At 36.0% G+C, this 14,637-nt stretch overlaps 1 protein-coding gene across 4 annotated transcripts in view; it reads left to right on the top strand.

Annotated features, from left to right (window-relative positions):
• The window catches only part of LSAMP (limbic system associated membrane protein), a 626,753-nt gene that overhangs the window by 387,662 nt on the left and 224,454 nt on the right, over positions 1-14,637 (top strand). For all 4 annotated transcript variants that reach the window (XM_070406241.1, XM_070406238.1, XM_070406237.1 and 1 more), the window contains exon 3: positions 9,081-9,206. In XM_070406241.1, the coding sequence (XP_070262342.1) occupies positions 9,081-9,206 (126 nt within the window). The remainder of the gene's footprint in view (positions 1-9,080; positions 9,207-14,637) is intronic.

Raw genomic sequence — 14,637 nt, 5'->3', positions numbered from 1 at the left:
TATCTACAAGAACAACTAAAAGGGACCTCCTTTGACTGAGACTTACATTTCACATTATGTAATGGTGACAGAATTTCATTTGGAGAGCTTTTTCTTGGGATCCCAAGAGTTAAGCTTCTAAAATTTTTTGATGAAACTTATCGTTGTACACACACATCTTTGTGTCACTTTTATTATAGGTATAAAATGTCTAGACATTGACTAAAGGGCTGAACATATTGGCATAGCTCTGCCCATTAGCAGATAAAAACTCAGTATATAACTTTGGGATGATTTATTGTTAATGCCACTGTTAAGGATTAATTATGAATTATAATAATTACCTACACTTTTTGGCAGTAACAATGTCCTTAAAAATATAACTAGAATGCCATTTTCCATAGAAATGCTTGAACTATTTTATCATGTTATTCTAGGAGGGGTTAAGCCAACACTGTTTTTAGCATGTAATAAATAATACACTTGTAGAATTTATAGTTTACAGAATAAGTTCACATGCATTACCTTACTTGGCCCAAATAATAATCCTGTAATATTGCCTAAGAATCAACTTTGCACATTATTTCCAATTACCAGATGAGGAAATTAAGGCTCAAAGATATTGAAATAATTTGTCATTAATTTATTCATTTATTCACTCAAAATTTGCTAAGCAGCTACAAAGTGTCTGATGGTGTGGGTTCAAAAGCAAATATTAGAGAATATGTGGTTCCATTGTGAGCTAGTGGTAAGGTGGGATCAAAGCCCCTGGCTCTCAGTCTAGCACACTGTGTTACATTTTCTAATCCTGTCACTCACTGGGGAAACTACCGCAAAATGCAGCACAACATGTTTCCTTGGCATTTTCAAAAGCAAAATGCCAGGCTGGATGGATGTTTGATGTTTCACAAGATAGAATTTATGTGTTACAGTATATTTTTTTGTTCTTATTGTTGAATTCTTGGATCATGCTTATTAAAGCCAAGTGCTGCTCAAGAAACACCCTGTAGATTTCTGAACCCAACTCTTATATAGACTCACCATACTGTTCCGTACAATCTACTACATATGCAACAGGATAGGGCTTAAGCTTCTCTACCAAGACCAAAGAAAGGTTAGCGATTAGGAAGTTGATAGTGTTGTGCTTTGAACAACCCCACCATAAACATATACAAAGGAATATATTTGCCTTGTCCCAACTTTAAATGAACAAGGAAGGCCAATTTGTTGCTAATTTATACCATTGGGAATGGCATTTTGAAGTAAATGCAAGTAATAACAGCTAATTATTTAACGTTAGGGAAAAAAGCCAGCTGACTCCTTTTCTCCCCTACTCTGGAGCTAATATTTTTCTTCTGTAGGCTGGTTAGTTAGGAGCCAAGGATGAAGGCATTAAAACAATCACAGCTAGAATTAGACAGTCTGCAAAACTACGATTATTTTTAAAGCAATGTGTACTAACAGATAAGAACCAAAGCTAAACATAAAACTAGGTTGGTTTTGTGAAAACCCAAAGCAGCTACAGGAGTTAAGTAAGGGGAGATGAAAAAAATTACCTCTATGAAAGGCCCCTTTTCAAATTTTTCCCTTATGAGTGCTTTCCAACTTGCAACAATTAGGATTCCTTGGTTTAAACAACAGATATTGGGTATTTTGATGTATAAAGGGAATAACATGGAATAGCTGATTTGAAGAATATGGAGCAGCTCACAGAATCCAAAGAAAAGCAGAAAAATCTTGCCTTGGAAAGCCCGGAAGTCATGCATCTCTATGAATGCAGGTTGCAGACACTAGTGAAAACTAATGGTTCTTTTATTGCTGCTCTTTTATGATCCATATTAGCTAACCATTGCTGCTGAAGAAACCACTCCAAAAGTAAGAGGCATAAACAATAGTTATTCTTTATTCCTCACAAACATGCAGGTCAGCAGAGCCAGGTTGGACTTCACTGCAGGTGACTCTTGCTGGGGTTGTCAGATATGTCGAATGAAAAATAGGATGCCAGTTAAAAGTGAATTTTAGATAACAAATATTTTAGTATAAATATACCCCATGCAATATTTGGAACTTGTACTAATGAAAAGCATTTGTTGTTGATCTGAAATTCATATTTAACTAGGTACTCTGTATTTTATCTGGCAATACTACTTGCCATCTTCCATCCTTTTTCTCCTGGAACCAACAGGCTCAGTTGGGCATGTTCTTCTCATGGTGATGGCAGAGGCACAAGATAAAGTGAGTTCAATTGTGCCAACTCTTTTCAACACCCTTCTTGTATTCCCTATGCTGATATCCTTGTCCAGAACATGGCACAGGGGTAGAAAACTGTGTGCCACCCACTATAGGAAGGCATGGGCATGACAAAGGTTGTGGATACAGGGAAGAGTCGGAAATTGGGGCCATTGATACAGTCTACCACAGGTTGAATCAGTGTTAAGATCTCTTGAGCCATTCCTTATAAAAAGCAAGGTCAAGGGAGGGAGAGGTTGAATGGTCCAGTTTATGTCATACTCCCAATCCTTGGCCTAGGGAAAACAGGTCGCTTGATTGACAGTCCCAACAAACCAATGGCAGTAGGTGAGAGGTGGTTTCCACAAAGGAAAAATAGGGTGTCTTACCAGAAGAATGTGTGGATTTGGGCAGGTAAAAAATTCCACTCATATCTCTGACTTTGCCTTCAATTCCACTTTTGGTCATGCATAAGAGATGCTAGTCTTATATAAGAGAAAAAGGAATGATTGAAACCTAGAGAACTATCAAAAGAGGTACAGGCACCTCTGGGTCTGCAAATGCCATGACAGATCCTGGAAATTTGGTATAGATAGAGGGTATGGATATTACAACAACAAAAAAGTGAGGAGGGACAATAAAATCATGGGTAGCAGAGCTAGATTATGTCATAATCCTACTTAATGCTGGTTCATTTATGTGTCCAAGTACACCTAGATGTTAGCATTATTTTTGAAACTGCCATTCCACTTGTACTGAATAGAAAAAGCATGCATTTCTTTAACACATAACTTATGTGTATTTCAATAGGTGTGTATTTCACACAGTAGGTGTGTGTTTCAGCAGGTGAAAGAATATCACCTATTAGTTCAGAGTTTGAACTATTAGGTGTGGCATTTTCATTTTACAATGTTTTTAACAATGGGAAAACCTGAGAATATCCTGGAATAATGAATTTTGCTAGTGTTCTGAAAGATGGATATCTAAATGATGTCTTTTACTCAACATTTTAGGAGGTGTTCATCTAATAAACAATTAAATTTGGAACTGGCAATACATACTAATAATGTGGTGTCCAAAATATTAGTGACATACTTTTAAATAATTTGATAAAATTAATTTGCATGGTAAGTAAGGTTTACCTTTGCATGTTTCCCAAAAATATTGCCCTGGTCAATTTGGTAGCACTATATAGGGTATTTCTGAAAACCAAAATGATGTATATATTTTATAATATTTCACATTTGGTATTGGGGAAATTGACTAAAAATAATTGGAGTGGAAAACTTGGCTGTAGCTCACACCATAAATAAATCCTAGATTGTTTAAAGAGTTCAGTATAAAAAATGAAACAAACCATTAAAAGAAAAGAAGAAATAGATGTAAATATTTAACTGATCTTATGTTAGGAAAGAAACTAATATGCACAAAAGCAATAGAAAAAATCATAAAAAAAAAGATTAACAAAGTAATAGAAAACTTCTGCAAAAGAAAAATCATTGTGAAGTTAAGAATTAGGAATACGTTGTGGAGATTGCAAATACCATGACAGCAGAAGGTCAATTCCTTATGACATAAGGAACTCTTATTAATCCAAACAAATTAAGGAGATTACTGAAACTGAATAGGTTGTAAAAGATGAAGTAAATGGTCCATGGCTATACATTTAGGAAAAAGTGATCAGTCACACTAGTATCCTGTGAATAAAAAGTGTTAGGCAATATTCCAGAAATTAAAACAAAAACAACAACCAAAACCAAACAAACATAAAAAAACAGAGTTCTGTGATAACCCACGAATTAAGAATTGAACATACATAAATCAGTATTGCAGTGATTTTGATAAATGACTTATATTTGCTGGTACAAATAAGATTAGCATATTGAACACTATTTTCTAAGTGGTCATTCTTATTGAGCATTAAAATAAAGCAAAATATACTATTTGGAACCACTTTTGCAAGATTTTGACCTACAGTTAAGTTTAGGAAATCTATAAACCTGTTGTAGTACTGGCTTTGGCATTTCTTAGCTATGTGATTTTTACTCATTTTGCCCCCTGTGTCTACATCTATAAAATGGCAGTAATAATAACAATACCTTTCACTTCCCAGAGTCTGTGTAAAGATTTTACTAGGTAATAGAATAAAACCTCTGAATTGCTACTTTAGTGTTATATTATCAGTGATGGTGTAAATGTAAACTCCATGAATTACTTCAGGCAACTAGAAAGGAACTATGAAACCATTTAACTAAAAATGTTTATGTCTGACTCCTCATAGGAAAAAAAAAACAAAAAACAAAACCCTGAAAAATCTGTAATTGAGGAAACTGGACACCAAGTTTGTCTTGCTTTGTATGTTCCTAAAATCCAAACATTTCTCTGCCCCATGGTTAATTGTTAGTGAAATACATTTATAGTGAAATACATAACTAAAAGGTAGCTAAAGAAATATTTATAAAAACTGTCAGTGTTTTATTGGTTCAAAATAAAACCTTTCTCTTTTCTGACAAAAATTCAGTGAGATGACTTCCTTTAGCTCAGAAAAGATTTTGGAGGAAAACTTTATTGTGTGTGTGTGTTGTTGTTGTGTAGTGTTTTTGGTGTGTTTGTGTGTGTTCCCCCCCCCCCCCCCCCCCACATACTGTACCATGATCCAAGTACTCTGTAAGATTCAGTGGTCAAGAAAACAAAGGCCCTCCTGTCTGCCTGTTTCAGTTTAGTGACAAGCACAGGTAAATAATCCAGCGATTAAGATTCAGTACTGTGGTGGAGAAAAAACAGGGCACAGTGTTGAGAACCAGGAGGGGTACTTCAATGTGGAGTCAGAAGGGGATGGAGGAGGTGGGAATGACAGGACAATCTTCCTGGAAAAGTGAGCAAATAAACTGACAAGCTGAAACCTGAAGGAGGAAAGGGGCTAAGCACATGAAGAGTTGAAAGAAGGATATTCCATGTAGAAAAAAAAAAGAATGTTGCATGCCTGGAAGAAAATGATTATAGTATAGGAACCAAAGTTTGATCTGACTGGATGATGCAATGCGAAGTGATTAGGAAGTAAGGCTGGAGAGAGAAGCAGGGGCCAATAGTGAATGACCTATTAAGATATATTAAGAAATTTGGATTTTCTCTTCAGGGCAATAAGATTAATCAGGGGATACTATACTCACATTTGCAATTTAGGAAAAAAATTCTGATTGTTGTGTGGTACATGAATGACAATGAGCTTGAGGAGATGAAGGCTAGAGGCAAAGAAACTAGTTATAATGCTCTTGCAGAAATTCAGGGAAGAAATGTTGATGGCTGGAAAAAGCTAGTGGAAATAGGGAGAGAAAGTAATGAATGAATCTGAAAATCCATTAGTCACAGAACTGGGGATCCATTTTATATGGGACAGTAAAGGAGAGAGAGCTGTCAAGAGAGAGAAGCTCCTCTTTTTGCTTGGGCAACTGTTTGCAGGATGACACCATTTAATGAGAGAGTAAACACAAGATAACAAGTGGGAAGGAAGATGATGAGTACTATGTTGAGTCTTGGGTATCTGTGAGGCATATATGGAGATGCAGAAGAGTCAAAGAGAAAACTAGGTATAAAGTTCATGAGAAAAATCTGGGCTGCGAATACTGATTTAGGAATCATCAACAACATGGCTTACACTTCTGAAGCTAGAGAGTAGATGAGATCACTCACAGTGAATGATAGCAAGAAAGAAGACAGTGAACAAACCCTCAGGAATATAGATATTTAAGGAACAGGACAAGATAAGCCCCAGAGTTAAACTGGCAGGACTGGCCAGAGGGCTAAGTGGAAAAGCAGCTGAGTTTGGTGACCTAGAAACTAAGAAAAGTAAAGAATGGAAGAAAGAAGTTGTGGTCAACAAAGTAATATACTTTAGAGAAAAATAGGATAATGACAAATATTGTTCACTGGACCTAGAAACAATATGGTTTGAACAAATTGGTGAGCTTCCTGAAAGCAGTTTCTTTGGAGGTCAGTGAGGGAATCCAGATTGCACTGAAGATTGGAAATAAACAGGAGATGAAGATGTTGTATAGAACAATTCCTTCAAGAAACTTGGAGAAAGAGAGAGGTTTAAAGTTGGTAGGAGGGCAACATGGGATTTGCAGAGGGACTTTTTCTAGAGAAAAAGAACTACATCGATTATAAATATTATGGGAAGAAGCTGGTACAAAGTACAGTAAAGTAGGAAGATAAATAATGGAGTGAAACCCATTGATAGTGACCCCGTGGAAGATGTGATACAATGTCAACATGATTATATTTCTAACTATTCAACACAATCACTTTTTGTACCTTCAGTATCTGAGATCTGGGACTTGAGTATATTGTCCTTAACTAAAAGAAATAATATAGTTTGGTGGCCAAAACATAGCACTGCAGTCAGTTGTTATAGATTTTATTCCTGATTTTGTTACTACTTGTCTATGTACCATTGAACATATCTCAACTTGCATACCATGTAAAATTAAAGTTATTGGTATATATTCCTCTCATAAAAGAGAGGTAATGTAAGTAAATTGCATCATAGTCATTAACTCTGTGAGAGCTTGATCACTGAAGATTTTTTCTGTTTTATAAATTTGAGTGTTTTTACATTAGGGATATATAGCCTCCCCCTCCTCAACTCCACTTTTTTAAATATCAGAACACAGTTTTATTTCCTTTATGCTGTGTCCCTTGTAATTCAAAATTAGCTACAAACTGACTGATATGAGCACTTGTAATTACTGTATAGATTCCTATTATTGAGAAAGGCACCTAGAATGATTAAGTTCTGCTCTATCATAGCTTTATATTTTATTGGTGTTTTTTGTTTGTTTGTTTGTTTGCTTGCTTTTGGAGAGGTTCTGAAACCTGGCTTACTCAGTTGGGAATTAGAAAATTCCAATATTAATTGGCAGAACAGTTGGACATTCAGGAGCTATGAGTTCTAAGCCCAGCCATAGTTCTCGATGGGATCACTCTCAACAAGCCATTATTCCTCTCTTGTGTCCTATTCTGTTCTTTTCTATAAAAAACATATAACCTTTCAGGTCCTCATTATAAAAGTGTGGAAGAATATATTGCAAGTCAACATGTGAATCTAAGAAAACATCCCCTAACCCCAATAGATAAAAGGGTAACTGGAAAGTTATAAATAGAAATTACTAAATAATGAGAATCAACTACATTCTATTTCTGTCATTGGGTTTGGTTTGGAAACTGGTTTCTACCCAGAAGCCATATAGGATGTCACTGTGTGAGGAGTGTTACAGTGAGAGCTCTCTACCCAGTTCCTCCTTGTGACACTCTGATCTGGTCAGTTGCCCAAGTCCCATCAGTGTCTCCTCACAGGAATCTGTGGTGATTATATGTTTGCCAGGCAGCTGCCTCTACAAGCAGAAAGTGTTCCTGTTTTATTTGTCACCACACAGAGTTCCTAATAGACAGGAAAAGAGAGAAAAAGTAAGATTCTTGAACTCCCCCCTGCTGTTCTCAACACATACTTTCTCAGGGACAGCATAAGCCACTAAGAGTAAAAAAAGGAAAATCACAGTCAAACCATAAACTCTGCTATTTGTAATCAGTGTATAACCTCTGTGAAGAAATTTGGGAGTAATTCACTTTCCACTCTAGCCTACCAATGTGAGATCTAATGTGGCTGCCCTGAACACTAATGAAGGAGTCAGACGGCAGTACCACTAGCCCTTGGGGACTCATTTCTCACATCACCAAAAAGTAATTGTCGTCATTTGCTGCCATCTGGTAGCCTGGATTGTGAAGATGAAGTTTCATTCAAGTAGTGCTTAAAAGTGTGGGCCCTGGAGTCTGCCTAGAGTCAAATCAGTTTTCTGCTTCTCACCTAGCCCCCTCTATACCTCACTTTCTCACCTATAAATAAAATTCTGTGTATAGTAAGTAATGCAAGTTAGCTGTTATTAAATTGTTAGTAGTAGTGGTGATGATAGTTTTTAGGAGTAATAGTATTTTTTTTGGGTAATATCTACCTATCTGTGACATAGGCCTTATTAATTCAATTTTAATTATCCGGCAGGCACACACCAAGATGCTATTTAGAGACTTTCTATTGTAGCCAGTTGTTTCCTTATGGGGCTAGATTATAAGTATCCAGGTTTTACTATACAGTGGGGCCTTGACTTACGAGTTTAATTCGTTCCGTGACAGAGCTCGTAACTCAAATTACTCGTATGTCAAATCAAAAAGTGAACGAGTGAGACACGTGATGCTGGGCTGATGTGGTGTTCACTGTGACGTTCGCTGCGCCAAATAGTGGTGGGGTATCTGAAGCTGGCTCATAACCTGAATTTTAGCTCGCAACTCAAAGCAAAAAATCGGCCAAAAGACGGCTCGTATTTCGAAAGACTCGTTAGTCGGGACACTCATAAGTCAAGGCCCCACTGTATCTTAATAACACAACTATGAAATCTTAAACTAAATAATACCTTTTTTCCTGACATTTCAAGAGATTAGATTATATTCCTTTTTATAGATAGAAAATGTAAGTAACAGTAATAAGAAAATTTATTCTTAATATGTATACATGTCCACAATCTCTAATAGCCAAAAAAGTAATTCTAATCAGAAAAAAGCTGAGTCATTTTCATTGTACTTCCTATAGCACTTGGCCATAGTGGAAAGAATCTCACCTTATCGTAAGACTCATGCTTCTTATTTGCTCATTAAGTCTCTAGGAGGTCCTAAAACACCCTGGCTTCCTAACCCCCAAATTTCGAGGCCTAAAGTTATAAGAGTACTTAGCTCATATTTGCCACTTCCAGTTGCAAGGACCAATGCTGCAAACCTGCTTTTACTGACATAGTTACACATTCCATTTGCTTTTGTCTTTACAGTTCCACCAAAGATCTCCAACATCTCCTCGGATGTCACTGTGAATGAGGGCAGCAATGTGACCCTGGTCTGCATGGCCAATGGCCGTCCTGAACCTGTTATCACCTGGAGACACCTTACACCAACTGGTAAGCAACCCTCCAGTCTCCAAAATGCCACACACTATTTAAGAGAGCCCCCCACTTCTGAGATTCCAGTGGATCTGAAAGGCAAGCATGTATCTTGTTATTATGACACTAATAGAATTGTGACATAGAAGTTATTTAAGGTCCTCCCTGGTCTTTGCTAATGGGTCCATCTCTATAAAGTCTTCAACCATGGTACAAATGTATATATTTTATTTTATTTTCAATAGAACACTCCCCCAAGGCAACAAATATAGAAGCATTAAATGTCTTAAATTACTTCATATTATATTTAAAATGTATCCCAGTTTGGTGTTTGCGTGTCTTGGGGCAAATGTGTTGTATGGATTACATTTACATACTTCTTTCTATAAAGGTAGGGATCAATTAGTCTTATGAAATGTCATTTCTTTTTTTTTTTTTTTTAAATATATTTTATTGATTTTCCACAGAGAGGAAGGGAGAGAGATAGAGAGTTAGAAACATCGATGAGAGAGAAACATCGATCAGCTGCTTCCTGCACACCCCCCACTGGCGATGTGTCCGCAACCCAGGTACATGCCCTTGACCGGAATCGAACCTGGGACCTTTCAGTCCGCAAGCCGATGCTCTATCCACTGAGCCAAACCGGTTTCGGCAAAATGTCATTTCTTTTAGTAGATAGCTCCCAACTATTAACTGACTTATATCTGATATTGTCTTAAAGTTTCTTTATAAAATTATCTAGAGATTAATTTAAAACAATTTTTATTTTGGAATGAACACCATAAAAAAGTTGTTGTGCAAAGCTAGACATACAAGGAAAGATATCCTGAGATATTTTAAAAGGCCAGGATAGTATTTGATTATAGCGTCTTAAAAACACACACACACACACACACACAAAACACTGTATTTTGTAGTGTGCGAATATTGGCCTCCATTTTATGTTAGCCCTCAAATTAATGTATCAAGTGAAGTTTGAACCAATCTATGGAACAGTCTTTTATTTAAGCAGCTATTCTTACTAGAGGCTTCTACTTTCTTGAGAAAAATGTTACTCAGCACCCATCCTCATTGTTAATGGATGCAGCTTGTCATTTATTTATAATATATAAGAACAATAAATGAGATACTTATTTGGTAGATCAAGCTCATTTTCTCTCAGACCCATTTTATATCCTCACATGGGAAAAATACATATGGAGGGTAATTTGAAGTGTGAACCTCTGAGTATCATACACCTTTCCCCTGGATTAAATTAAACCACCAAAGCACATTCTACTTGGATAGAATTATATCATCCCCCAACCTTACACCACCTACCGCTATCCCAAGTAGAACTGCTTTTACTGAATGACAATTTGCTATAAAAGCTATTGGCCCCCATTTAAAGATGTCATAAAAGATCTCCTCTAAATTGTGGCTTTTGTTGTAAAGTTTTTGAGAGATTGTTAATTTTATTACATAGTTTCCATTTCAAGGACCCTTTAAGGAAATTTCTATTTATTTTCATTATTTCAAGTGTTATTTTTCTAATCAATGGCTTGTTCTTCTATAAATGAACCCAGTGAATTTTAATAAATGATCATGAATCCTTCATTGTATTGACTATTACCAAAGGTAGAGCCAAATTTATGGCCCATTTATAAAAGAATATAGGAAATTCTATGTAAAGTACAAGTTAACAATATGGATTTTAAGCAAACTATATGAGATTTTATGGCATCAAATCCTTGCTTTCTTCTTGTTTTCTTACCATTATTTTAATATTGTCTCACCTATAACTAATTTAAATGTATATATACTATATTCTTTATAATCTCTTAATTTCTGTGAAAAAAAGTTGTAAAGAAAAGAAGGAAGATAGATTATATTCAATTTATAATCAAGAAATGAACTACATTAATAAAACTATTTTATTTCTTTAGGTGCACTATTGCCTAGTAAATATTTTTTTTCTCTGGCAAAAAAATGCTATTGGTGACCTGAATCTAAAGATGTATTCTTTTTTAACCCTTGTTTTCAGAAAAATGGTTAGCTAGAGCCAGAGTTTCAAGGCTTGGTCTAGGAGTTTAGATTTTCATGGATAACTCTGGTAAACTTTAAAAAAAAAAAAAAATATATATATATATATATATATATATATATATATATATATACATATACACACACACACACAATATATATACCTATAGATAGATAGATATACACATCTATCTATCTATCTATAGATATATATATTGATTTTTTAGAAAGAGAGAGAGTGGGATAGAGAGATAGAAACATGGATGAGAGAGAAACATCAATTAGCTGCCTTCTGAATGCCCCCACTGGGGATTGAGCCTACAACCCAGACATGTGCCCTGACCCAGAATGGAACCATGACCTCTTGGTTTGTGGGTTGAAGCTCAACCACTGAGTCACACTGGCTAGGGTCTAGTAAACTTTTTAATGATAATGAACATGTGATTTGAACTCTGAATAACCTGGTTATCCATGGTGTTTCAAGTCAACAAAGGCCATAGGTAGACCAGATATTCCACAGTAAAGGCAGCATCTATACACTCAGAGAACCCTCAAAATCAGCTAGAAAAACAGATGTCTTCACAGGGGTTTCCAATAGGCAGACCAGGGGGCAGCAAACTACATCTCGTGGGCCCAATTCAGCCTGCTCCACTTTTGTATAGCCTGCAAGCTAAGAATGGTTTTTAAATGGTTAGGAAACATTTCAAAAGAAGAATTTTATTTTTGTTGTGGAAAAATATATGACATTCACATTTCAGTGCCCATGAATAAAGTTTTTTGGAAACACAGCCATGCTCACTCATTTATATATTGTCTATGACTGCCTTTGCTCTAAAATAGCAGAGTTGAATAGTTGAAACAAAGGTGGCTTAGCCCTAAAACCTAAAATGTTCTCTATCTGACCTTTTATAGTATGGTTTACAGACAGACTCCTGTTCAAGGCTATGTCTTAGAGGATAGGATGAGGATTTCTTCACTCATCCTTAATGCTATAGGGCTTTGGAGATATCATCCATTTACTTCCTAAGGACATCTCAAGGGAAAGAACTTTATTCTTCCATAATACTCTATCTAGGTCCTCTCTGTGGGTCAAATTCTATTCTGGCGCATGCAAAACTAACTCCTACTGCATTCACAGACTCAAGGGCAAACTCCAGTTCTCCCTTACAATGGTATTAATTCCTCAGCCCACGCTTTCATCTTTCACATCTGACCTAAATAAGCATCTATCTGATCATAATCATATTCCTGGTGACAGGAGAGAGAATTTGCCTTTACTGTCCTATAAAGGAAACTAAGATTTATTTTTTCATCTTTGTTTTTTGTGGGTTATTTTCCTTTTTCTTTTTCAAAAATTGAAAATGGGATGATCCTTTTCAGCCTATATTGCAAAAGCCTTTCTTGTAGACACCCAAAGAAGAGGCTGTGCTCCCTGTGTGACAGCAAAGCTACCTGCAACCCGTGGCCTTGTGAGAAAAAAACCCCAGCTAGCTTTGTTCAATTATTAATTGTGCCTTCAACAGTACAGAGTGTGACTGCCTGGCAGAGGAAACGTACCTGTAATTAGCTCGACCCCACAGGGACACTGAGCCCTGAAAGGGGGAAGATTCCATGCAGGGTTCACAAGGACCTGATTACCTGTCATTTGATGACATGGGGGGCAGGAAGGGAAGAGAGTGCAAGGTCTATTTTCATGAGTAGAAGGATATTCTTACCTCTCACTTCAGATTTATTTAATTTTAATTTTAGATTGGGCCATTTTATTTCTCATTCTTTTGACACCTGAAATTTCTCTTTCAAGTATACTGCTAATGGTTTTAAAGCAGGATATTAGAAGAATTGTGAATCTTTCATACATATAAAATCAAAACATATACCTGACTGAGATGGAGCAAAAGAGATTGATGCATTCTGTGGTTGTCTTTCCTGTATTTCTGATGTCTTCATTTTTTCTCCTCTTATTCTGTATAGTCAAAATGATATGCCATGTATGTGGTGGTTAAATGTGACCTATTTTCTCCCTTAATTAAGTTAGGCTTTCATAATCCTGTAACTCCTTTAGGGCAATTGCACTGTAACATGTATTTTCTATAGAGCGTTTGATCTCCCTTCTGTGAGCCATGCTACTCTCATCTCTCTTAACTTTGTTTCTAAATCTTTCTTCTCACACTCCAGAGGAAGTCTCTTTCTCAAGTGTGCCTCGTGTGGTGTCAAGATTGTTCAGGGTTACAGGAAGTTTTTATACATTTCATTTCTATAAAGGTTTTTACAACCTCAGTAGCTTTCTATACCTGAAGAAGGAAAAAAACAAACAAACAAAAACACACATTGACCATTCAGGCTGAGAACAACTTAATCAGTGCTATACAATTCTCTGTCCAAGCCAAAAGCCAGACATATTTTGTATTTTGGTGGAATGGGTGGGAAAACATTGTGCTGGGAGGAGCCCAGGGGACTCTGGAGAATCTGAAATCCCATTTTCTCATTGGATGTTGGGTTTTAATCATTTGGCTGGACATTTCCTCTTAATTCATTTCTAAGTTTGAATCCTGACAGTACTCTTAAACTCCATTAATGCTCTAACTCCATCTGTCTTATTTCTAATTTTTTAACTCACCCAATTATTATTATTTCCAGCCTAGACTCTGTCCTCAAGGCTTAGGAAAAATATATAATGTTAAACTATGCTCATTTATCTAAATTCCAGAAGTATATGTTATAAGTAACTATCATGCGTTCTTTTTAGTTAGCATATTATAATAGACAAGACTTCACACTTCACACAGAGAGTATATGTTCTACCAATTTAAGTTTCAGGAAATTCTTTCTCTGAGATTTTTTCTTATATGGACCTTCCAGAAGGTTCTGTGGGTCAATCTTAGTAGTATAAGGATGTGGAAGAATCAAACCTGGGCACTTTGCAGGTAAAGGCTCTTGACTACGTGGTAAAAATATAAATGAGAGTAATGGTGCAACTTGTTCTATTCATTGTTTTAATTTATTTCTTGCATTTTTATTTTTAATATTCCATTTTTCTTTACAAACAGCAGAAAAAAAAATGCTGCTTTCTTTTCATTGTCTTACTTGTATATTGTTTCTTAAATAGCTCATCTGCCAATACAGAATTATATCCAAATTAGCCTTGATCTCTATTTCATAATTTGTTCTTTGGGCAAGAAATATTTATGGAATGCTCACTCTGTAAAAGGACAAAATGAAGAGCATGACAGACATGGTCCCTGCACAAATGGAGCTTATAGTTCAATGAGAAGGCAGAACATTAAACTAATAATTGCATGAATAACCCTTTAATTAGATTTATATAGTATAAAGGAAAATTATAGCATTCAATAAAGCCATAAAACAGGGCCATATAGTAAAATCTGCAAGGCCAGCAAAGCTCCCTTGAGAGGAACTTATGCTGAGA

This window comes from Myotis yumanensis, unplaced genomic scaffold, assembly GCF_028538775.1.
Source record: "Myotis yumanensis isolate MYYU_CA2020_CCGP unplaced genomic scaffold, mMyoYum1.0.hap1 SCAF_2, whole genome shotgun sequence".
NCBI classification, from domain to species: domain Eukaryota; kingdom Metazoa; phylum Chordata; class Mammalia; order Chiroptera; family Vespertilionidae; genus Myotis; species Myotis yumanensis.
The sequence above is the reverse complement of the archived record's forward strand: the minus strand, read 5'-3'. Positions and strand labels throughout refer to the sequence as shown.